This window comes from Lepidochelys kempii, chromosome 8 (assembly GCF_965140265.1).
Source record: "Lepidochelys kempii isolate rLepKem1 chromosome 8, rLepKem1.hap2, whole genome shotgun sequence".
In the NCBI taxonomy this organism is placed as follows: domain Eukaryota; kingdom Metazoa; phylum Chordata; order Testudines; family Cheloniidae; genus Lepidochelys; species Lepidochelys kempii.
Genome location: NC_133263.1, coordinates 47,129,416 through 47,155,552, shown reverse-complemented (window position 1 = coordinate 47,155,552; position 26,137 = coordinate 47,129,416). Strand labels below are relative to the sequence as shown.

Here is a 26,137-nt window from a genome sequence, read left to right as displayed (position 1 = left end):
CTGTCCCCATATCTACTCTAGTGACATTGTGTGGACAGAGGTCTCAACCACATCAGCCACACCATCAGGGATAACATTTCACAAATCCCCTTTCTTCCCAAAGCATTATATGCATTATGGGCCTACTAATGCAAGAGCAAAGCTCCCATTGAAAGCAGGGTGCTCAGCAATTCACAAGACCAAGTTCAATTATAGGTACAGAATCTCTGGACTGCTGCAGCCTCTGGAGTGGAGGGTGGCAGCCAAATGGTACACAGGATGCTTCACAGCAGTGTTTGGAAGGGAAATTCTGTGCAGTGACAGTGGGACAAACCTCCGTACTTCCAAAACACAACACAGGTAGAGCTGGTTGGTAATTTTTCAGTGGAACAGTTTTATCAGAAAATGTCAATTCATCAAAACCAAAACTTTTTGTAGGAAAGGGTCAGTTTTAACAAGACTTTTGTCAGGAAGGTTTCACGAGTCCAGGATGGATTTTTCACATAGATACAGAACCCCAGAATAGCCAGTAACCCAGTGGTTAGGGAACTCACCTGAGATGTGGGAGAGACCCAGTTCAAATCCCTGCTCTGCCTGATTCAGACCAGGAACTTGAACCCAGGTTTCCCACATCCCAGGTGAGTGCCTGAACAGGCAGACTATTGTCTATACTGGGGTCTCACTCTGTTTTTTTTTTTGCAAAACATTTTGAAAGGTCTTGTTTCATCCGAATGTGGAGGAAAATTTTTGAAACCTCAAATTTTCATGGGCTGGGACAACTATTCCCCACCCAACAGTAATCACAGGCTGCACTATTTACACATAGATAACAGAACTTTGTTTTTAAGTCTTATATGAAAAATTCACATGTATGGAACACAATCTATCTACCTTGAGGATAATGGGCAATGCCAGCCTTGCCTAGATTTGAATTTATCGTTGTTGCATGGAGATTATTCTACACTTGATGTATAAACCCCGTTCTTTGACGGGGTTACTGGCCTAGTGGATGGGGGAAAGCAGAAGACATGATATATCTTAATTTTAGTAAGGCTTTTGACACAGTACCACATGACAGTCTCTTATGAAAACTAGGGAAATGTGGTTTAGATGAAATTACTAGGACGTGGATGTACAACTGGTTGAAAGACTATACTCAAAGAGTAGTTGTCAATGGCTTACTGTCAAATTCTGAGTGTGTATCTATTGGGGTCCCAATAGGGGTCTAGTAGTACTCAATATTTTCATTAATGACTTGAATAATGAATTGGAGAGTATGCTTATAAAATTTGCATTTGACACCAAGCTCGGAGGGTTGCAAGCACTTTGGAGGACAAGATTAGAATTCAAAATGACCTTGACAAACTGGAGAATTGGCCTAAATTCAACCAGATGAATTCAATAAAGACAAGTACTTCACTTAGGAAGGAAAAAAATAAATCCACAATTACAAAATGGGAAATAAGTGGCTAGGTGGTTGTACTGCTCAAAAGGATTTAAGGGTCACGACAGATCACAAACTGAACATGAGTCAATGTGATGCAGCTGCAAACAGGCTATCATCATTCTGGGGCGTATTAACAAGAGTGGCGTATGTAAGACATGGGAGGTAACTGTACCGCTCTACTCAGTACCGGTGACTCCTCCACTGGAGAACTGTATCCAATTCTGGATGCATACTTTAGGAAAGATGTGGACAAATGGGAGAGAGTCCAGGGGAGAGGAATAAAAATATTACATGGTTTAGAAAATCTGACTTATGATAAAAAGGTTTAAAAATCTGGACATATTTGCTCTTGACAAAAGACTATGTGGGGGACCTGATAACAGTCCTCGAATATGTTAAGGGCTGCTATAAAGAGAACTGATCGTTGTTCATGAACAAGAAGTAATGGGCATAATCCGCAACAAGAGAGGTTTACATCAGAGATGAGAAAAAACCTTCTCTATATAAGGATAGTTAAGCACTGGAACAAGCTTCCAAGAGTTTGTGAAATCCCCTTCATTGGCGGTTTCTAGGAACAGTTTGGACAAAGACCTGTCAGGGACAGTCTAGGGTTGCTTGGTTCTACCTCAGTGCAGGGGGCCAGACTCGATAACTTTGAAGTGCCTTCCAGCCCTACATTTCTACGATTCTATAAACCACTGACATCCCCTTCAGCACAGCCTGAGGTTCAATTGCTACTCGTTGTACCCTTTTAATTTTTCCATTTGTTTCACTCTGAAGAAAGTGTTTCTGTCATACATTCCTGCTCCTTAATTCCTCTTCGGCTTATATATCCTGAGAATCTTCCATCTGTATGGAGAAACATTATCAAGCAGCCAGGACCCAAACTCCATCAAACAGGAATTTTACCTTAAATATCACCTGGAAATCAACTGGTATCAAAGTGCTCCTTGTGGCAAATATCGTTTAGGAAGTGAGCAAACACGTTCTGCTCTGAGTTGCAATTTCCAAGTGGTGATAAGGAGTAACTCTATATAGTGTGTACTAGGGTAATCCAACCTGCAAGTGACATAATTGCAGGAAAATTCACATCTAAAAGAAATGGTCATAACCTTATTTGCTACTAACAAGAAAACACATTCTTGGCAACCACTGTTACCTGGAATCCAACAAGTCTCCCAGGTTACAAGCCTTAGCAACAAATGGTGGGCATAGCCATCCACCAAAGGCTCTGATATAACTGGCCATTTCCTCCATACTACAAGCACTAACAGTGTCATCTCAGTTGATTCTCAGGCAGCTAGCTCTGATCACATCCCTATGTTAAGACACCAGGAAAGGTATCCAACTACTCCCCCATAAGAGACTGACACACACAGCCAGATGTCCTCAGACACTACAATCTTGACATTCTTAACTACCCCTGAATTGAACCTTGTGGAACACTGCATGAGACAGCCCTCAGAATAGAGAAGACATTGCCAGTACTATCTTGTGGTATCACTCAGAAAAAAAGAAAGGAATAGAACCACTCAAGAACAACTCAGTCTACCCTGCTAAGATCCACAAGCAAGTCAGCTGCACTAGCTCAGATCAACAGTACCAGAAAACGGCCGATAGCTCTACCACAGTGGTCCCCAAACTTTTTCTGGCATGTCCCCCCTTACCTGTAATGGAACCTGTCTGCAGCCCCCCTAGGAACAGCCATCAGGTGCCGGGGCATGGAGCAGGGCTGCGACTGGGAATCGGGGCTGCAGCTGGTGCCAGGCTATTCCTGGAGCCCAAGGCTGCAGGTGGGGGCAGAGCAGGGCTGGGTGATGCTCCCTCGGGCAGGGAGGGAGCATCACCCTCGAGTGCTAGCCTGGGCCCCGCTGAACTCCCTGAACGTTTCTCTGGCCCACACACCAGTTTGGGAACCACTGCTCTAACAGGATTAGTATGGACACCAGAATCTTTGTTCCTTATCAGAAGGTCAGCAATCCCACCCTATCAGTGCAGTCTCCATCCCACACCCAGGCATACAACCAAATTAAGAAGGGTCAAAAAGACACTAGGACTCACATGTGTGTGTAACTTGCGACAACCTTCTTGATAATCTTCATCCAAAAAGATGATCTGAGACAGACAATAACTGGATTGCCAGTGGCAAGAGATGATGTCTTGACAATTGCTTTTTTAAGGGAAGTTGATATCTTGTCCTTCCATAGGAGGGGGCTGACAACAGCTCAATAATAACAACGATGCTAACACTGCTGGAAGGGCTGCACAGGGGTAAAAGAAAACATACCTAGAAGTGCAGTGAGTTTGGGAAGCAGCCCAACTTGGACCATCTTGTTTCTCAGGCCCGTGTCAAAAGAGAGGTTCAGCAGAAGTCGAAGGGTGATATTCAGCAGGTCTTCATGCTCACATGGTACCATTTTCACCAGTTTTTCCACAATATCCATTTCAACCTGTATGAGAAGCATGAGAAGTCACTAAACCCACAACCTACCCAAACCTTTGCTTTTTTTAGCAACTATTTTTAAAATTATACTTATAAATGAAAGCAAAAGCAAAGCCAATAGTTAAAAGTTACTGCAGTGTCTAAAGTTTGGCCTTTGTGGCTAAAAATTTTCTAGGTCTGGTCTCTGGCTAATTATTTTTTAAAGGAAGATTGAGCTAATGGACTCAGCCACTTGGAGTATCAGGTGAATTGTGGCGGGGGGGGGAGAAGAGACCTCAATGGGATTGTAGCAGGGATCCACTTGCTGAGTGACTTGCAGGATCCAGGGTCTAATTCAAACACAGATAACCTTGGAGTGATCTCCATTAGAAGTCAGATAGATACCCAACTGAGAGAGACACAAAATTGCTATCCAAGGAGCATGAGCCATTTCCCTACATGTTTGAGTGAGTTCCTAGGCAGGATTTGGTATGTACTCTCGTAATGTCATGCTGCCCTGTATTTTAATTTAACAGAAGAATGAAAGTGATCTTGATAGACATATCACTAAGATTACAGGACATAATCTAAGGACAGAGCAGCAGTATCATTTTCTGATATGTTTGCTTTACCAGCCCAAGAAAAGACATCTGATCATTGACTGACAAGTCTTCAGAAAGTTTTTCTCACCATCTTCTAAGCTACATCTGTCTGCCGTTATTGGCCATAAGAAGTGTATGTAGATTAGTTTGAACCCTTTGGGCTCTTACCATATGCATTAGGATTGTGTCTGTAGCCAACCCTTCAGTCAGAAATATGCAGAGAATGAACTCAAAGCAGCAAGAAAACTGTTAGCACCACGCTGGTGATCTTCATAAATGTGCTATATTATCCAAATTATTTGCATTACACTAGATATCTATGAGTCCAAATCGACCAATAACAATTTCTGCCCCATTGCTTTAAATGTAATTAGTAATGATGGCACTCAGATGCCAAGGTGACAAACATGATACAAACACCTAGATAGATTAAATGATCACATCGTTAGGAGTTTTGCCCAAGTAAGTAAAACAGGATAAAGCCTGAAACATCTAACTTGGTTCATTTTGTCTCTAAGAGTTATTCAGACACAACTAGAATGAGAGAAAACCTATAAATTTCAGAATCCCATCTCCCTCATCAGTAGCTTCCTCACTGTATGGCAATTTTTTTTTCTGAAGTATTATTTGTGCTATGAAAGAAATGCATGTGAAGATAGCCAAGCTAAGCTGTATGGTCCTTTTTCCAAGGACATGACATTTCTTACCACCCACCCACCCAGGCTTATGGAGAAAGTCTCTGGATTAGGGGCCAGCAGCAGCAACATGAAGCACTTCTGGGCTACATCCTATTACAGTATGGAAGATCCTGCTGGCTTGGGAAGGCAATAGCTCAGTCTAGCAGCCTGCTAAAGTGTAACCACATCTCCTTCCCTGAGACAACAAGAGTTAGAGATAGAATGTCAAAAAGAGGGTCTTGTTGCAGGCTGGTTTTGGGGACCTCCAGATGTTTGGATAAATACCCACACTTTTGGATGCTTATACCAATATTTGCAATTCGTCTCGTTGCCATCATATTGACATGTAATTTTGCTATGGTGACGCTGGCTCCCTACATGATTCTATATGTAGTTTTCTATAGTGGTTCCTGCTGGGGCTTGCATTATGTTTACTGTAGTCCCTTCATAGTACTAAAATCAGGGTTACAAATATTTTTAAAAGGAGTGGGATGCAAGAGGCTTATTTCACTTTCATTGGAATCTCTGACCCAATGAACAACCACCAGAGCATTTCTGTAGATTGCTACAAGACCTACCATGTCATTTTTGTTCTCCATAAAAATGCTAAGTTTCTTCAGGAAAGACACCACCAGAATAAGCAGCTCAAAGTTCTCTCGGTCCAGTGCTTTCACTAGCATGTGTACAATGTTCTTGTTCCTCATCTTCAGCTCTGTACGTGTGTCCTCAGCAAGGTTCAGCAGCAGATAAAGAGCAACTAACATCAAAATCAATCATACCAATAGGTCAAAGATACTGGAACTATGTCAATCTACATTAAACGTTTAGATTGGGATTTTCAAAAGTGTTCAGCACTGACTGTATCCCACGGATTTTAAGCAAGGCAGAAGTTGAATGCTTTGATCCCCATTTAGAATAGAAAGTTAGAATTACAATCCACTTCTATTATGTTATATAGGTTTTGAAAATACAGTTTTATAAAATTAAGCAGTGGAGAATCAGGCCCTACATTTTTGCAGTTATGCCAGTTTTAATAATTATCTATGTTGCTAATAAAAGCTAAGAAGTTTCTGGAAATACGTAATTTTTTAATTTGGCAGTGTTCTCTTCATTTACCTGTCTCCCAATTTTTTCGCAGATCTGCACCTGCCTGCCAGACCTCAACGTGTTTTCTGGCTACTACATGGAGGCACACTGCGTCAGCACTCACACTGCCTGCTTAGAGAGGCCAAGTACTGTAAACATAGTTTTTCCCTGATTGCTGCAGAGCTTGATTTTTAAAAGATGAAAATGTAAGATTATTACAAAGACCCGATTTTAAAAAAAAATCATTACTTCACTTTTCACAAGAGAACTTAGTGCTGGTGTAAAGCACTAGACTGAGTGTCTTGGAAAAAGAACAATTCTATGCACAGAACAGACATAGTACAGCAGCAATACAGTACTCCCTGCCAGTGATTCTCAATCCCTAACAAATGAATTATGCATACAGGTGAGAAGCTTGTCAGTCTCCCTGGCTCATTTAATTGCGGGCTTCTGGACTGAGAATACCAACAAAGGGGCCCATTGATAATCCTTGTGGTGGTAGAACTGGGCTAAGAACCATCTAGCGTGTTCTGAAGAGAACTTAAAAGGAACAAGTAGCACTGAAAGGAAATACAATTTGCTTTATATACATATTCAAGTACTAGATCCGCAGCTCGTACAAATAGGCATCTTTATGGATTTCAGTGGAGCTATAATAGTTTGCACCAGCTGATAATCTGGTCCTTGCAAGACTCCAACACCATTCAATGGCAGGAGCAATGTCACCAGCAGTATGCAGTGTTCTGGCAAACGCACATCAATGTTCTCTCTTTGAGATTGGATGACTACTTAAATAATGTTTAAAACATTGCCAAAGAATGCAGATTAAGACTACTAACAAATTAGAAAAATTAAAATAAACATCTTCCACACTAGTTAAAAGTTCTCAGCAAGTCCTGGCCCTCCATGCTGTGACAAGGATCTCCTTGCCTTTTGTTTATGTTTTAGGAGTTCATACCTCGCAGCAGCTGTTCCTGCTTGACAACCAGCCCCTGGTACTTTTTATAGGTTTTCTCATAGTCCTTTTTCAGGGTTTGATTCTCAGGATCTTCATCAAGTAAATAACTGGAGTTAAGGATTGTATAGTAATACAGCAAAAGACACAGGGAAATTACAGAATGGGGACAAATATTAATCAGAGATGTTATTTGATCACCAGCTGGGACTACATAGTCTGTGTAATAATGAATAAGATGTTTCAGAGTTGTAGCCGAGTTAGTCTGTATCAGCAAAAACAATGATGAATAAGAGGTTGCCCATGGGACGTTTCCATTAAAATGTGGTCCACACTATGAATAGGTTTAGGAACAATGGTGTTAAGGATTCTACTAGTAATAAAAATGTCCCATATAAGCCATACTACTGGTAAATTAAAACACTTAGGTTAAAATCATTTTTAAAAATCAAACAATCCCTTCTCCAGCTCAGATTTTTAAAACTTTTGGTTTTCACCTGCCCTAGTCCTGCAACTAGATTTTGCGCACTTTTACTCATCTTCTGTACTGACATGAGTTACTACACATATAGTTTGCTTCAACCACCAGGAATCAGGAAAGCTTAATGTTGCCCAAGCACCGAGAGAGGATATCAGCTTTCTTCTTCTTGGTGAGTTCCTCCTGCCAGAGCCCATGTCTCTTCAGCTCATGATCTATGATGTTCATACACAGAGCTCCAATTTTGTAGTGTGTGATTAGGCCATGAAACTGAGAAAAACTATATTAAAAAAAGATATGCAGTGTATGAGTGAAATAAAGCCAAGAATGTGTTCAAAACCGGGGTAGTAAGATTTCATAGTATTGCACAACCTGACTGCTTTTCATCAGAGCTAGTCGAAAAAAATTCAGTGAAACAGTTTTCTATCGGAAAATGCTATTTTGTCAAACTAGAAGCATTTTGTGAGAATGTGTCAATTTTGATGAAAATTTTGATAGGAATAATTCAACTAATTTCATTTTGATATAGAAAATTTTTTTTTTATTTTGTCATTTCAATTTATTTTGTTTAGATTTTTAATAATAGTTCATATTTTAAGATGTCTAAAAAACAAAATGAATATCTAAATTAAATGATTTGATGGACATGAACTGAACTTTTTCAAAATTTTCATCCACAGGAAATTGATTTTTTTTTTTTTGTTCTGATTTGGAACACACACACACAAACCTGATATGGAATTTTTGTTCCAAGAGAGATTATGACCTATTTCCAGCCAGCTGTAGATTGTATGTTAAAAAATGGTTCAGCCAGGCCACCCTCACCAAAAAAAAAAAAAAAAAAAAAAACAGGGGTGGGGGAGGGAAGGTAACAATCCACCTATGTGATAACTTCTTTTTCACCAATATTCTAGATGTAGTGAAGCTGTAACATTACTAACAATTGGATATTTCACATTTCAATTGAATACTTGAGTTTTGAATAGTGTTTTCATTGATGGGGGAGTTATGTGGGAGATAAGGAAGACACCAAAGAGTCCAGTGGGATAGGGGACAGGACTGGAACTCAAAAACCATGGGTTCTGTGATCCTGGCTCTGCTGAGGCCCATGTCCCCGCGTGTTTACTTGCTATGCTTCTGTTTCCCCATATGTAGTGACATTTCTCAGTAAAAGTGCTTTCAGATGCAGTTCCAAACTATACTAGAGCAGAAAATAACTAAAAACTCAAAGCAACTGATAGAGCAAGCTCCTCACCTCTGTGTATAAATTCTTTCACTTACCTTGAAAAGCAAAAGAAAATATAAATAATATTAGTAGCAAGTTCCACACTTTGTTTCCAGTCTTCTCTCAGCACTCTGGCTAATGCACCCAGTGCAGTTTCTAAAAAAACAAACAAGATTTAGATGAACGTGTGTAGTGCCTCTTTCTCTCTGACCCGCTTGCGCTAAACAGATTAAACACACCTTTCACTGCATTCTTTCAAGCAGCAGAATCTGCCAATTAGTGCAAGGAGCAGGTGAGGCCATGTAGGCCCCTGCCACCAGAGTGACCTCAGCCTTCAGACACTTTCATGGGGGGAGGGATAGCTCAGTGGTTTAAGCTTTGGCCTGCTAAACCCATGGTTGTGAGTTCAATCCTTGAGGGGGCCATTTAGGGATATGGGGCAAAAATTGGGGATCGGTCCTGCTTTGAGCAGGGGGATGGACTAGATGACCTACTGAGGTCCATCCCAACCCTGATATTCTATGATTCTATGATTAACATGGCCACCATTTGACTGCCTAATGTTTTTTGCATCCATCTCTCAGACCAGACTAATCCTATTTTATGACATGGGGTGGGCCAGTTGGAGAGGACACACTGGGGCATCAATGGTGAAACAGTTTGGCTGAGGCACCAGAGGAGAGAAGGGATGGCTGGAGAGAGGACAAGGGAAAAAGAGCATCACCACCACAAACCCTTAACTCAGATCTTGCTTTATATAATGTGTTGCTTTACAGAGGGTAAGCTCTTGGGGGGCAAGGAATGCCTTCCTCTATAACTCTCTCTCCATTCTCCTCCTCCCCCCACATACACTGCACCTAGCACATTTTGGGTGCTACGGCACTGTTGAGATATAACCAGTAAATGTATCCTTGCCCTACTTTGCTCTAAGAGCAAACTAATACTAGAACCCCATCCCATCCCAAATGAAAGATGTGGGAGTGGACAGAAAGCTCCACAGATATGGACAAAAACAGCATAACTTTATGAGAGGATTTGGAAGTTACCATTGAGCAGCAATTCTTCCAAATTATCAGGGTTCCTGGCGAGTTGTAAGATAAGGGCAGAGCCACGCACCTTATCAGGAATATCCTCATACAGTAACTCAATGTACTCATCCATGTCATTGATATTGGCTACTTCATCAATCTGAAAGCATCAAAGACATAGCTGGGCTCCGACACAGAGAAAAAGGAACCCGCTCAACACGCAGCCAAAAAAAAAAAAAAGATGTTACTTTGCAGACAAAACAGGAAAGAGTGTGTAGCTAAGTCTTAAGATGTAAACGATAACAAAAACCAAACACCATGTACAGAACCATTGCTACTGATTGCCCAGAACACACAAGGAGATTTAATTACAAAAACAATTGACGCTAAGTAGCAGCTTCGTCATGTCTAGCCCCATGTTCCGGAATCTCACTCATATGACCCTCTAAGTATATAACTCAAAGACAAATGTGCAAGAATTTTACCACTTATGGAGAGGACTTTTATTTTATTATTTCATATTTTTAAACCAAGGTCTTTAATAAAAAATTCTTCAATATTTTACTCATCGGCTTTGCATCTATATTTTTTCCTTTTAATATAAAACAGTCCTATAAGAGTAAAGGTCTTCATATTTAGCTTCCTTTATATTCTAGCTTGATTCCTACCTCCATTCCTTCAAAAGGTGGTGGATCCTTCGGTTTACTAGATTTCTCTTTCTTTTCTATAGCAATAAAAGACATGGTTATAATTAATGTTGTGCATATTCATTGACAATAGCATAGTCAGTATTATCCTAGTATCTAGGAGCCCCAAACATAGAACAAAGAGGATCCCCACCCCACAGAGTTTACAATCTAAGTACTGTATATAACAAAGCTCAAGTGTTGTTTTTGCTCAGCTCTGTAGCCAGAGCAAGAAGGAGCCAAGGAGAAAATTTCGCCATGACTTTTTGACACTCAGAATAATGTACTGGAAATTTCTTTTTAAAAAGTTTGGGGTGTTTTGTTTTTTTTAATGAATCCATCTTTAGAAGCCTAACATTTTTAACTGCATAAGAACTGGAAAATTCAGAGTTAAGCCCCCTTACATATACGTGCCTTGGAACAGAGTATCATCACATGATTACAAGATCATGGATACCCTCACTATAATGTGGGATCGGACCTTCAGAATTAAATTTTCCTCTGTGCAGAGGGCCACCAGAAAGCTTAGGTCAGACTTAGTGACACATACTTACATGAAAAAAGAAAAGGAGTACTTGTGGCACCTTAGAGACTAACCAATTTATTTGAGCATGAGCTTTCGTGAGCTACAGCTCACTTCATCCGATGAATGAAGTGAGCTGTAGCTCACGAAAGCTCATGCTCAAATAAATTGGTTAGTCTCTAAGGTGCCACAAGTACTCCTTTTCTTTTTGCGAATACAGACTAACACGGCTGTTACTCTGAAACCTGTCATACTTACATGACAAATTCTGTTGGTATGTACGACACAAAGGTGGAAAACAATTGCTTTCAGTAAGCTATTTGTCTAATCAGAACTTTGTAGGCCTTGATTCAGCATTTCCTAAGAAGTGTGCATGAAGGTAAAGGGTGGAAGTGACTAAACAGTTAAAAGTAAAGCATTCTAGGATTTTTGTTGCTGACAAGAAAAGTTTGTGATGTACAGACATAGTGAAAGTTTCTGACTTTCTCTGGGGAAGGCGTTGAGGCTATGGCTTTGTTCTCATCAAGGCCTGCGTGTAAAGGCTGTTGAACCCTTTTACGAAGCGACCAGCTCTCAAGCATGCAACATATTGGTCCAAAATAGACATCTCTGTGGAGCAGGAAGAGCACTTTTTAAACCCTGTGTTCTGGCTCATGCGGTGGTATGGCAGGAGTGCCTGTAAGTCCAAAAGTCCAAAATTCTATACATAAAAAAGCATCCAAACAAACGTTAAAGGTAACTGACAAATGGTAAAACATTGGGCATAGGTCTATTCTGCTTCTTTATGATAAAGGCCTGAAAAGTTTGAGCTTTTTTAGGGGGTGGGGGAAGGTGTGTGTTTGTTTCAAGAAAAGTTAGCTGCTTGTTTGTTTCTTTTTTATCATAGCTAGGGCCTTACCAAATTCATGGATCATTTTGGTCAATTTCATGGTTGTAGGATTTTTAAAACCTTAAATTTCATGATTTCAGCTATTTAAATATGAAATTTCACAGTGTTGTAATTATAGGGATCCTGAAGGGGGAGGGGAGTCACAAGGTCATTGTAGGGGGGCGGGGAGTTGTTGTACTGCTATCCTTACTTCTGCACCGCTGAAGGCAGAGCTGCCGCCAGCAGCAGCACAGAAGTAAGGATGGCATGGTATGGTATTGCCACCCTCTCCAGCCACCCAGCTCTGAAAGCAGCAGTGTAGACTAAGGGTGGCATGGTATGGTATTGCCACCCTTACTTCTGTGCTGCTGCTGACAGGGCACTGCCTTCAGAGCTGGGCACATGGCCAACAGTTGCCACTCTCTGGCCACCCAGCTCTGAAGGCAACACACAAGTAAGGGTGGCAATACTGCAAACCCCTTGCAACTCCCTTTTGGGTCAGGACCCCCAATTTGAGAAACGCTGGTCTCCCCTGTGAAATCTGTATAGTATGGGTAAAAGCACACAAAAGACCAGATTTCACGGTCCGTGACGCGTTTTTCATGGCTGTGAATATGGTAGGGTCCTAATAATAGCATATCATATCTAATGTCAAGTGGCTGGTTTTTTTGCTGCCACTCTATTGGAGGAGCCAGAGAAAAGGACTGGGCATTCTCACAAGCCTTAGTTGAAGAGATGGAGTGTTGAATATTTATCCAAAAAAAGCTTTTCTTCCTATTGTTTACTAAATGCCTAGTAATAAGACCAAGAGGAAAACAAGAGAGTTTTAAACAGTCTGAATAAAAAATCAGCTCCTCTCTCAATTAATCAGGTTTTGCTTCCTTTGAATCCATGATGTCATAAAGTACTAATTCTCAGGTCACCCACCTACAGAATTTTCCAGTATATAATGAGTAGACAAGATCTACATTATTAATATATGTAACAGGCAGAAAGGTACCATTTAAAAATAATGTAATTTCAGGTTTTCTTTAGACAGGAATAAGGAAAAAATTATGAACTATCACAGCCCAGTATTTTTGCTTTTACACTCAGAACTACACATTCCACTAAAAAGTAGCCACAAAAGAACACAGCAGAAAAGAGTTAAGAAAACCTAACCTATAATTGTGCCTATATAACGAAAGAGCTGGGTTTGCAATCACATAGGAGATTGCTAGGGATTGGAAACTTTTATACCTTCTGTTCCAGAACATGAGTTGGTAGATGTATGCCTGCAAGCCCCTAACAATTAACTGCTTTGAAAAGGAATCCAGGACTGGAGTGGAAATTTCTCCAGGATTTTTGCCTTCTTTGTGTCTTACCAAGAGACAAATCTGAAAATGCTAGAATTCTTTTAACCTTATTAAATCTCGAAGTGCCTCAGGACTGAAGGCCCCTGAACCAGATGTTAAACAGAGGTTTAAATAAAGCTAGGGTGTAACAGTACAGCTCTGTCAGCAGACAAAGTGAGGACTCATAGTACTATAAAGAACCTGTTGGCTCTGCAATTTAACAGGCATTGAACCACAGCTTCCAGATAAAGACATTTGAAAGCATCTATCCTATTAACTGGTTGTAACAGAAAAGAGAAGAAGAGGTTGTAATTTTCATGGAAATAATTCCATCGTCATCTTTACAGCACTATCTGAAATAATCATTTCAGCATTTAGAACAGAAAACTTTAACCGAGACACAAAAATTGAAAGAGAAGCATCAATATTAAGTTTGACTAATCAAAATTCAGAATGTACTTAGATCATCAAAATGACAACTCTTTCCCCACACGATTCTGTCAATTCTTCCAAGTACAGCACAAAACACACACTCCCCTTCCCTTCCCTCCTCAGGTTTCTGAGTATCAGAGAAAGTAGCATCTGAATTAGAACCCCCAAACTACAGAGTATCGCTATAGCTGCTACATTCCAGCTCCCCATTCACCCTGTTCTCTCTCTCGCTTACCTTTCCCGGAAGAGGCATCTCTGCGGTTCTGCAGGTAGTACAGCAGCTGCTCCACTTCTGCTAGCTTGGAGGGGTGAATGAGCTTGCATTCCTCCACCACCTTTCGAGCCAGGGAAGCAACGTCTGTGTTTGCATTAAGACTCTTCAGCCGAATACTGCAAGACACAGTTCAGATCGTTTTCTCCCCAGTTGATGTAGGATTTTTGTATCTTCAATACTTCGATTTAAACTTTTATAGTCATGAGTTTGTCAAGGCAGAGATGATCTACAGACATCTGATGCTCATGCTACAGTTTGGAACAACCAAGATCAGAAAGCAGTGGCACCCTGGAGTTCAGGACAGCAAGCAACTGTCTGTCAAATAGACTTAATAGGATAGGACCATTTCTCACCAGCTGATCAAACAACAGCTTTAGAGATGGCTGCATTAGCAAATGCCTAATATTTGGTCAAGACACAGCAGCAAATAAGGAGTCAGTGATCTATTTCCAAAAAAGTTTTCTAAAGGTAACTATCCTTTATTAATATGAAACTCCCAGAGCATAGCATAGAAAAAATACCTGTCAGAAATAAAATCTGCTGTCAGTATTGATTCTGCAAGAGTTTCCTCACACTGCATTACAACCTAAGAACATAAGAATGGCCATACTGGATCAGACCAAAGGTCCATCCAGCCCAGTATCCTGTCTGCTGACAGTGGCCAGCACCAGGTGCCCCAGAGGGAGCAAACCTAACAGACAATTATCAAGTGATCTCTCTCCTGCCATCCATCTCCACCCTCTGTCAGACAGAGGCTAGGGACACCATTCCTTATCCATCCTGGCTAATAGCCATTAATGGACTTAACCTGCACGAATTTATCTAGTTCTCTTTTAAATCCTGTTATAGTCCTAGCCTTCACAACCTCCTCAGGCAAGGAGTTCCACAGGTTCACTGTGCGCTGAGTGAAGAAGAACTTCCTTTTATTTGTTTTAAACCTGCTGCCCATTAATTTCATTTGGCGGCCCCTAGTTCTTAAATTATGGGAACAAGTAAATAATTTTTCCTTATTCACTTTCTCCACACCACTCATGATTTTATATACCTCCATCATGTCCCCCCCTTAGTCTCCTCTTTTCCAAGCTGAAAAGTCCTAGCCTCTTTACTCTCTCCTCATAAGGGACCTGTTCTAACCCCCTAATCATTTTAGTTGCCCTTCTCTGATCCTCTTCTAATGCCACTATATCTTTTTTGAGATGAGAAGACCACATTTGTATGCAGTATTCAAGATGTGGGCATACCATGGATTTATATAAGGGCAAGAAGATATTCTCCGTCTTATTCTCTATTCCTTTTTTAATGATTCCTAACATACTGTTTGCTTTTTTGACTGCCGCTGCACACTGCGTGGACGTCTTCAGAGAACTATCCACGATGACTCCAAGATCTCTTTCCTCATTAGTTGTAGCTAAATTAGCCCCCATCATATTGTATGTATAGTTGGGGTTACTTTTTCCAATATGCATTACTTTACATTTATCCACATTAAATTTTATTTGCCATTTTGTTGCTCAATCACTTAGTTTTGTGAGATCTTTTTGAAGTTTTCACATTAGGACAGCCAGAGAAAGAAGTCTACTTTACCATAAAGGACTCAATCACAGATCATACTAGTGACAGAGAGTAAGCCAGAGCAGATATCTGTAAGCACAGACCAGGAGGTGGAATAAAAGGATTTCTGTTGAGTCCTGGATGGAATAGCATGGATTCATGGTAAACAAGACAAACATTTTTAGTGTGTTAAGAAAATACTACTATTGCAGATTTTTTGATACAATGGAAATGTTTTTTTCCCACCTGTTCCTTGTTCTTAAAAAAGAACCCCCGCATTCAGATACATATGCTCGATCTTTTTGGAAAAAAAAAAAAAAAAAAAATTCGCCCTCAGGCAAAAAACAGACCTGCAAAGTTTCACCTTCAAGGTGAAAGTCTGAGGAAGTTACTGGAAAAGGGCCTTTTACAACAGAAATGCTTAGGCAACCTTAACTACAGAGGGCACAACAACTGTGCCCTGTATAAAGAAAATGCAGACAACAGTGAAATTGCTAACATTAACTGGACATACACATCCTCCAAATAAGGGATGCAGTGTATCCCAATGGACAGAGCACCAGAGTAGGCCTCAGATGATCTGGGTTTTATCCCAAGCTGTGCCATTGACCACTGTGTGACCATGAGCAAGTAACTTCACTTCTCCCTGCCACAGGCACCAACTTTTCTTGGTGCCAGTGGGTGCTCGCACCCCCACGGCCCCAACTCCGCTCCCTCCCTGCCCCTATTGACTCCCTCCCCATTTCCCCACCCTGGCCCCGCCTCTTCCCTCTCCTCCCCTCTCCCTCCCAGGTTTGCCATGTGAAACAGCTGTTTCGTGGCACAAGCACTGGAAGGGAGGCGGGAGAAGCAGGACGCGTTGGCTCGCTCAGGGGAGGAGGCGGAGGTGAGCTGGGGAGCTGCCGGTGGGTGCTCCGCACCCACCAATTTTTCCCTGTGGATGCTTCAGCCCCGGATCACCCATGGAGTCGGCGCCTATTCTCCCTGTTTCAGCTTCCCCATACATAAGATGGGGAGAATGATAATTATTTTCCTTTACAAAGTACCTTGAGATATACAGATAGAAAACATTATAAAAACTAAAAGTTTAATACTACAATGAATATATGCTACAACAACACTGCAAACAACTATGCATATATGTTATTTCCAGACTTAATACTAATTTAATTAAATGTTTTGAAGTTTGAAAAAGTTTCAGTAACAAAAGAAATAATATAATAGAACAGTAATTTTAAGAACTCAGCCTAGAAATCCAGGAAATTTTAACTTTAAGAAATAACCCCAAGAGTGTGCCAGGAACTTACATTTTTTGACACTCCTTGCGCTCCCCCAACATGGGGTCCCCCATTTCTCCAAGAATAGTTGCTTCCACTTCATAATGAACAATAAGGGCCTTTTCAGAGGGGTGTACATCTATGTTACCTCCTTTCACCTTCCTGCAAGGCAGAAAAACAAATTCATCACTGACTAAATGAGAAGCCCAAGGAATATCTGGGAAAACAGGTCCTATGTGAATTGGACATCTCTGACCAAGCAGTTTGTATGACTGAGACAGATTCTACCTACATAGCATAAACCCAGTCTTGGTCCTCTTTGCATTAGCACATGGTCTCTCCCACGTTCCTTCAACTTACATACGAATCTTAGCACAAGAGGCATCTCTATGTCTATTGGCTCTAGTATGTGCCAGGGTGGCTAAAAATCAATGATTTAAAAAAAAAATTGGATTTTTTTATTTAAATCGGATTTTTTTGATAAAATGCTTTTTGAGGAAAAAACCTACCGAAAGATGGTTTTAATTAAGATACATTATAGCTCAAAGATATCTCATCATGGAATAGGGATTATAAATTCTAATTCTATACTATGAGACAATATATTCATGTAATCTTTAAGAAAAGTTTTGTAAATGAGTTCCAATAGTTCATGGATTAGGGACCCAACCTTCTGGGGTTCCAGGGGCTTCTGTATAGATTATTTAGGTTAATCTTTCTATCTACCCAATGGGACTCAGTGCTCAGTCTAGAAGATACCATCAGAGATGCTTAGTTTTGCAGTTGTCAAACTGTGGATTTGTGTCTCCAGAGGTAACAGCAAAAATGTTTTTAAATAAATACATTATATATAGAGGTGAGAAATAACAGACCTCAACCCTATTCTCCCTTTGCAAATGTGTGTACACAGAGTCAATCCCTTACCTCTCTCTAGAAGTGCAAAATTTCAAAAAGTTCAATGAATAGAAGATTGTTTGGCGTGCAATAGATCTGGACAAGGAGAAGAAGTCTGGAGATAAATGTGAGAAGGGAGGGACAGGCAGTAGAAACAAAAGTAAAACTGTTTGAGTAGTATATTCCAGAAGTCTTGAGGTCTTTCTGAGTGTAGCCTTCATTGATTTGAGATCTACCATACCATTCTCTCACTAGAAGGGAAAACCTATAATGGTAGCAGGCTGTAAAAGAGACCCAGTTTGGGAATATTTTAATGAAGTTCCCCTACTTGTGGGTAAGACAGGCATGCGTGCAAAATGCAAACAGTGCAACGAAGAAATGCAAGGCCTGGTTGCCCGAATGAAACAACATCCTGAGAAGTGTTCCTTCTCAGGAAGAAGCTGCGTTAAAGACGATGAAAGGAACATGTCTGAACATGCAGGATCTTCAGGTTGGTAAACTTTTTTATTTCATACTTTTCTTAAGGACTGCCGGTCTTCCTTCTGGACTATTCTTGAATTCTCATGTTTGAGCAAAAAAATATAGTTGCTACTCTATGATACTATCATTTTAGATGCAGTTGTGATAAAAAATGAATAGCTGAAATAGGCAGATCTTCGTTTTACAATTTCACCTTTAAAGTAGCACTGAGTGTCAGTCAATGCAATGAGTAATACTAAATGAACAGTATGGTGGTAATACTGAAGTAACTGCACTGACTTATTTTGTTTAGGACAATCCATCCTGAACATACAGAATTCTGAAGACATTCCACTTTCAAGATCACCATCATTTTCTATAGTTTCAGAGTTATCTGCAAATGATAGTGTTTCAGTCACATCATGTATGTCACATAGCCACAGTATATCACCTGTAGTGAAAAGAAAAAAAATCTCCACCATCCAGAAACAACCATAGATAAATTTGTGATAAGAACCAGCAGATTACAAAAAGAGGTAATTGATGAAAAAATTGCCCAGTTTGTTTATGCAACAAACTCTCCTTTCTGTATGATTGAGAACGCACACTTCATTAACATTGTTCAGTCATTAACTGAACAGGATACAGTCCACCCAACAGAGCAGATGTCACAGGCAAATTGCTGGATAAAGTGTATGAAAGAGAAATTGAGCAGTGTGCAAAAGGTCTAGAGGGTAAAATTGTTAACCTGAGTCTTGACGGGTGGAGCAATGTCCACAATGATCCTGTTGTACGTGCTTGTGTGACAACAGAAGGGAATGTCTTCCTTACAGAAACAACTGATACATCAGGAAATGCACACACAGCAGAATACTTACAAGAAGTAGCAGTAAAAGCTATAACAAACTGTGAAAAAAAATTCAAATGTCTGGTATGCAGCTTGGTCACAGACAATGCTGCGAATATATCCAAGGTGAGAAGAAATTATTTAGGAGTCCCAAGCTAACAACATACAGTTGCAGTGCACATTTGATGCACCTCCTAGCCAAAGACTTCAATGTTCCAGAAATAAAGGCTAATGTTGTTGAAATTGCAAAACACTTCGGTAACAACCACTTTACAGCAGCTGCTCTGAAAAAAGTGGGAGGAACCAAGCTAACTCTCCCACAAGACGTGCGATAGAACTCAGTACTGGACTGTTTTGAGCACTATATCAAGAACTGGCCTAACCTGATGACAGTTTGTGAACAAAATCGTGAACAAATAGATGACACTGTCACAGCCAAAGTTCTCAACATTGGGCTTAAGAGAAATGTTGAACACATGCCGAGTACCCTGAAGCCCATTTCTGTAGCCTTGAATAAAATGCAGGGAAATAGCTGTTTTATTGCTGACGCTGTTGAAATTTGGAATGAACTGAATGAGATCTTAAAAAGAGAAATATGCAATGACAGAGTTAAATTACAGGCATTTAAAAAAAAGAATGGGACAAGCACTCTCTCCATCTCATTTTCTTGCAAATATTCTCAATACTCGGTACTATGGTCAAACCTGAACTGCTGAAGAAGAGGAGTTGGCTAGGACGTGGACATCCAGCAATCTTCCCTCCATAATGCCAACTATAATAAACTTTAGAGCTAAGGGTGAACCATTCAAGAAATATATGTTTGCTGATGATGTTTTAAAGAAAGTCACACCAGTGAACTGATGGAAGTCACTTAAACACTTGGATTCAGAGACGATTGAAGTGATAATCTCACTTGTAACAGCAGTAGCTTCTTCTGCCAGTGTAAAAAGAATATTTTCTTCCTTTGGACTAATTCATTCCAAACTGAGAAATCGTTTGGGACCTGAAAAAGCAGGAAAGCTTGTTTTTCTTTTCCAGATTATGAACAAACAGGAAAATGAAGGTGAAGATGACTGAGTCAGCTGCAGAAGCCAATATTTTAAGTTTCTCATGTTGACCTGGCTGACATTAAATCGATTTAATTTTTGTTTTTTTGTTTTTTTAATTTCATTTAACTATTTTAGTTAAAAACAATTTTAACAAAAACAAACCTGACTTTAAAAAACTTGAATGTTTAACTAACTTCAAAAATTCATATGCTTGTTTTCTTAAAATATTATAAGTTTGCTGTTGAAGAAAAAAATCCAGAATACATAATGTTGTTGGTTTAGTTAAATAAAACAATTTAAATGTCTGCCTGGTGATGTTCTCCTCCTAATACAGCATGGCAAGAAAATCCTCCTAATATTAATGATTAACCTGTTGAATTGGACATAGTTTATCTCCCAATGACTTCACAAATATCTGCTTCAATTACCTTTGGTAAATGAAATAACCAAACAGTCATTCATTTTCTGATATAGCTGTAAAAGTAATCTGAAAAGTTTTCAAAAGAAATCACTTAAAAAATATACAGTGCGTACCTTCTAAACATGAAACCGACATATATCTCGGAGTTGTGAAGAATATGTATTGAGGTATAACATTGAATATGTATTGAGGTTATAACAACCAACAAGAATACACTTTTATGTAGAAATCCATTATTAAATCACGTCTTCCTGACTAGTGATTTAAATCATAATTTAAATGAAATCTATCTTGGTATGTCCAAAAATACCAAGAACGGTATCTCAGTTACAAGAGAAATTAAGTAATTAAGGAGAATGACTTTCAAAGCTCCTGCCTGCCTAGATAAAGCCTATACCAGGGGTCGGCAACCTATGGCACCTGAACCCAGGCTGGCTGCGGGCTGAGATAGGCCGGCGGCCGGGACCCTGGCAGGCAGCAGCATGCCATTAAAAATCTTGTCCACCCCGGCCTGCTCTTCTCCATCCCCCAAGGGGGCAGGGTGAAGAAGCTGGGTCCTGCCGGCTGCTGCTGCAGCACAAGCAAGGTCCCCTCTACCCCGCCTCTTCTGCAGTCGTGCTGGGTTCCTGCCCCTCCTCCTCTTTTAACCGATCAGCTGATTGCCCTTGCAAGGGAGGGGGAGAAGCAGAGCGGAGGAGAGGAGGTGAAAAAGAGGTGGGGACGGGGCCTTGGGAAAGGGGGGATGGAATCAGGGCATATCCCCTCCAGCTCCCTGCCGTGAGCCGCTCTAGGCAGGGGGCTGGGAGCACCCCCAGGACCCTAGCCCACACCCCCAGCCCTCTGTCCTGACCCATGCACCCCCCACAAACACCCCAGCCCCCTGCCCTGACCCCTGCACCCTCCTCAAGCACCCCAGCCCCCTGCATCCCCCTCACACACCCCCAGCCCTCTGCCCTGACCCCTACACCCGCACACACACACACACCCAGCCCTCTTCCCTGACCCTTACACACCCCAGCCTCCTGCCCTGATCCCTACATGCCACCACGACCCCAGCCCTGATTCCAGCACCCCTCACGCACTCAGCTCCCCCACAGCCCATGCCCTGACTCTTGCATCCTGCACATTCCCACCACCACCCTGAGCACCAAACGGGAGCTCCTGCACTCCCGCCTCCCCACCACACACACACTCCCACCTGCACCAAATGGGAGCTACCCTAGTGAGCACTTCACACCCAAATCTTCTGCCCCAACCCTGAGCGCCCTCCCTCATTCTAGCTCCTGGCCAGACCCTACACCCCAACCCCCAGCCTGATCCTTCACCCCCAGCTCTGTGCTCAGTGAACTCCCACCCTCAGCTCAGTGTAGAGAGAGAGGAAGAGAAGGGTCTAGAACCAGGGAGAAGGTAGATACCCACTCTATGTGGGCAGGGCCGGAATCCCAGACCAGCAGCGGGCTGAGCAGGGCTGGAAGCCAGGACCCTGGCTGGCAGGAGCCGGAGGACAGAACCCCAGACTGGCAGCAGGCTGAGTGGCAACGGGCTGAGCCGCTCAGCCCACTGCTGGTTTGGAGTCCCGGCCGTCAGCCCCGCTCAGCCCACTGCTGGTCTGGGTTTCTGGCTGCCGGCCCCTTACCAGCTGGGGTCCCGGCCGCAGGCCCCACTCAGCTTGCTGCTGGCCTAGGTGAATGGAACACCAGGTTGGCAGCAGGCTGAGCAGGCTGGCGGCATAAGATCAGCATTTTAATTTAATTTTAAATGAAGCTTCTTAAACATTTTGAAAACCTTGTTTACTTTACATACAACAATAGTTTAGTTATATAATATATAGACTTATAGAGAGAGACCTTCTAAAAAACGTTAAAATCTATTACTGGCATGCAAAACCTTAAATTAAAGTGAATAAATGAAGACTCAGCACACCACTTCTCAAAGGTTGCCGACCCCTGGCCTATACTATCCAAAACTAAGAGGGATCAATCATTGAATCGGAAAGATAAGCCTCTTATGGAAGTCATAGGCTCAGAAAAGGGGTTTAATTGCCTAAATATGCCCATGTTTTGAAAGTCTGCATTCCTAATCCTCAGCTTCCCCAGAGACTGATGCAATTAGCAGTTACTCATCTCTCTCTAAAGGAATCTTTCCCACAGATTCTGGTGATAGGATAAGAGATGTCTTAGGCCTTGTCTACACTACAATGTTTTGTCGACAAAACAGTGAACTGAAGCACTATCCCCACCCCCCAAAAAAAAAACGAAAAAAAGAATGAAGAACTCCAAACAAGTTGTTTCTACAAGAACTCACAAATCCCTTCTGCTGGAGCACAGGCCTCTACCGTACCTATTTTTCCAGAGCCTGAAACTTCAGTGTCTTAGGATGATTTTGATGGTTTGTTACTGGGCTTGGCTGATTTTTAAAATTCACCACCACCATGAGATATAAATCAAGCGAGTCCAAACCTGTTTCAGTATATCTACAGATTTTTGGTAAGAGGCTATTTCAGGAAAGCTCTGTGAGCTTGATCTTATGAGAGACTAAGCATCCTCAGCTCCTGTTATAATCAGTGGGAACTGAGGGTGCTCAACACCTTAAGGTATTAGGGCTTGAGTGAGGGAGTTTGGGAGAGGAATTGTAATTTGTGGGACTGCTTCACTCAAGGTCTACTTTTTGGAGGTTAGAAGGAATTTGTAATAAGGCCTACCTAGTAGATTTGTTAAGGTTACTCAGGAAGCTTTAACTGTGTGTGTAACTAAAGATTGTATAGACATGCAATCTCACAAAATTTAAGGATAAAGGCCTTAGTAGTAGGATGACCGTCAAAGGAAGCCAGCTTTTTCATTTTCTTCCAAATCCATTTTCACCAAGCTTACTGCATAGAATATTTAATTACTTTCTCTGCATGAGTCAAAACTGTTTTAATTGTCAAACTTGGTAATATTTATGAATAGGTTGAAGAGCAAGCCTGCCCAAATTAGCTGAACCACAATGAGTTTTAGTACTGCCTTCAAGTTTTTTTCCTCATGGAACCTGCCTCTATGTAGAGTGGAATCATGGGTGAGCACAGGGCCTACTGTTGTGGAGATCCTCTGCTTTGCTTCCTTTGTGCCTTGGGAGGGGACCACATAATGGGTCACAGGCCATGATCTACTTATCAGGCTAGAGTAGCCTGTCTTCTGTGGCCTGGGGGCCATTTTCTTCCCCTTGCATGCAGACAGGCCCAATGTCCAACCAGCTACTCAGGCTCAACCACTGAGAGGGAAGTTGCTCTATCACCTGTACCTCAGTTTCCTCATCTCAAAGCCTAAACTTTGAGATATGCTTTGAGATTACAGCTGAAAAGCACTAAATAAGCTCTACACATTTCTTTGCATTTATCAACATTTACTATCCACGAGAACAAATGTAGTATATGGGTCTCCAGTGCCACAAAGGAAATGTTTTTGTTTTTTAAATAAATGAAACATTTCTAGTCTTATTAAGTTTTGCAACCATCCATCTACTTGAAAAAAAAATCTAAATGTTGGATGATTGTCAAGGCTTGAAGGACAGATTGTGCCAGGTTGCTGGTATGCAGCTATGCCATGCTGTCCCTTCACTTCGCTTGCCTGCTTGGTTCTTGAAATTGACAAGAATCTCTATTAAAGCTTAAAAGAGGAAAGTCTTGTCTACACACAAAACTTGCACCGATTTAGCTCTAGTGTCAACTGAATTAAGAGCATCCACATTGGGGTTTACCCTAGTTTAAATCCATTTTTTAAAATCTAATTTTATTAAACTGGTGCAACTTTTGTGCATATGCAAGGCTACAAATTCTTGTGATCCCCCTATACACTAACAACTTACAACAGTGAGCCAAACAGAATGTTGGGGTGGGAGTCTGCATGAAGAATGACAAGAGAAAAAGAAATCAGAGGAGAGCTATGCTTGCACATCTATCTGCCCAGAGCCATGACAAACAGAGCACTGGGTTTGTTTCAGCAGTTTCTCTAGAACACAAAAATTTAAAGTCTGCTGCTGAAAACACTGGAAAAAAAATTCCTCCAAGATCGCAAAAGTGGTCTGCATAGAATATACACATTAAGATAGATACTACTTTGAAGATGGCCATTGCAACTATAACACCAGATGACCACTCAGTTTTCAGCTATGATCATATCTTCAGAGCAGAATCAATGGCCATCAGAAATCATTGGTAGTTTTCAGTGCATTTTTAAAATCAAGGATCGTAATCATTTGACATATGCAAGTAAACAATCTAAGCAACAAGGGAGTGACAGAACTCTGCACATGACTGGGGTGTCCCAACATATCCAATCACAACTCTGCAAAGGCTGCTGAACAGTGCAGAACACAAGCAGAAAGAGAGAGAGGGGGAGATCACCAGCAGCTCAGAAGGGTTCAAAAAAAAAAATGATGGATAATGAGAAAATCCAGAGTTGCATAGCTAGGAAAAAATGATAAGGGCTCATGCTTATTGGGTAAACCAGCCACTAACTGACAGAGGTTAAGAAGAAACTTTCCCATGGGCAGAATATTCTATAACTGTTCTTGGGGCTGCTTGCATTTTCCTCTGAAGCAGCTGGTAACAGCTGGACCCTAATCTCTAACTGGGGCAGCTTCATCATTAAACAATGGTGTCAGCAGATAATCATCCACTCATCACTCCATCCCTCCCAAAAAGCCCATCCATCCAATCCCTCAGATCCACCCTTCCCCACCAGAGCCCTTTCCTTTACCTACCTTGCTACTCTGACATCCCACCTGCTCAGTGATCTCCAGCAATCCCTCCTTATCTACACCTCACCCGTACAGTGCACACCCAGCTATACACTCCAAACACAACCGAACATCCCCCCACAACCCCAGCCATCCCTCCTATCCATCCCCACCCAACCCAACCTTGGCTCTTAACCCCAGCCATCCACCCCCCCACCCAACCTAACCTCCCCCCTTGACCCCACCCATCCAAACTGAACCTCCCCATAACCGCACCCATCCACCCCCACCCAACCCACCTCGACCCTTAACCCCAGCCATCCCTCCTATCCCCCGCCCCACCCAACCCGACCCCATCCCCCAAACCTCCTCCCCTAACCCCACCCATCTCCCAAATCCCACCCACCCCAAACCTCCTCCCCAACCCCACCCATCCCCCATCCAGACCCCATCCCCCGAACCCCACCCGCCCCACTCGGGTGCTGCCCCGGCCTGCACAGCCCCCCGGCGCGGGGCGGGCGGTACCTCTTGAGGTATCTGGCGTCCTCCCCCTGCATGGTGCCGGGCCGGGGGCGGCTCCGCAGCGGCCGCTGTTACCAGGGTGAGAGCAGCGCCAGCCCCGCCCGCACACAGTACCCAGCCCCTGCAGCTCTCCCTAGCGCGCAGGCGCAGCGAGACCACAGGCCGCGTCGTCGCTGTGGGACTGATTCCTCGCTACCTGTGCAGAACGAGATTGGAGGAGCGGGGCCTGCACATCTCCCCCTGGAGGCGGGGAGGAGACACTGATGGCCATCGCTGTCAAGGCCGGGAGAGCTCCCCAGCTGAGTCTGTGGAGCAGCTTCCCTGCCCCAGGGCCCCCCACCCAGGCTGCACCAGCCACAAGTTCCCCCTGTGGGTCAGGCAGGGG

At 42.1% G+C, this 26,137-nt stretch overlaps 1 protein-coding gene across 4 annotated transcripts in view; it reads right to left on the bottom strand.

Moving 5' to 3' along the window:
* KIFAP3 (kinesin associated protein 3) overlaps positions 1-25,891 on the bottom strand; it is a 137,981-nt gene extending 112,090 nt beyond the window's left edge. For all 4 annotated transcript variants that reach the window (XM_073356365.1, XM_073356364.1, XM_073356367.1 and 1 more), the window contains exons 1-10: positions 25,756-25,891; positions 16,875-17,006; positions 13,978-14,132; positions 10,568-10,623; positions 9,918-10,059; positions 8,928-9,027; positions 7,802-7,926; positions 7,172-7,270; positions 5,706-5,884; positions 3,714-3,876 (exon numbers count right to left, since the gene is read on the bottom strand). In XM_073356365.1, coding sequence (XP_073212466.1) covers positions 3,714-3,876; positions 5,706-5,884; positions 7,172-7,270; positions 7,802-7,926; positions 8,928-9,027; positions 9,918-10,059; positions 10,568-10,623; positions 13,978-14,132; positions 16,875-17,006; positions 25,756-25,787 — 1,183 coding nt within the window. In that variant the 5' untranslated portion in view covers positions 25,788-25,891. The remainder of the gene's footprint in view (positions 1-3,713; positions 3,877-5,705; positions 5,885-7,171; positions 7,271-7,801; positions 7,927-8,927; positions 9,028-9,917; positions 10,060-10,567; positions 10,624-13,977; positions 14,133-16,874; positions 17,007-25,755) is intronic.
* Between the last annotated feature and the right edge of the window lie 246 nt (positions 25,892-26,137).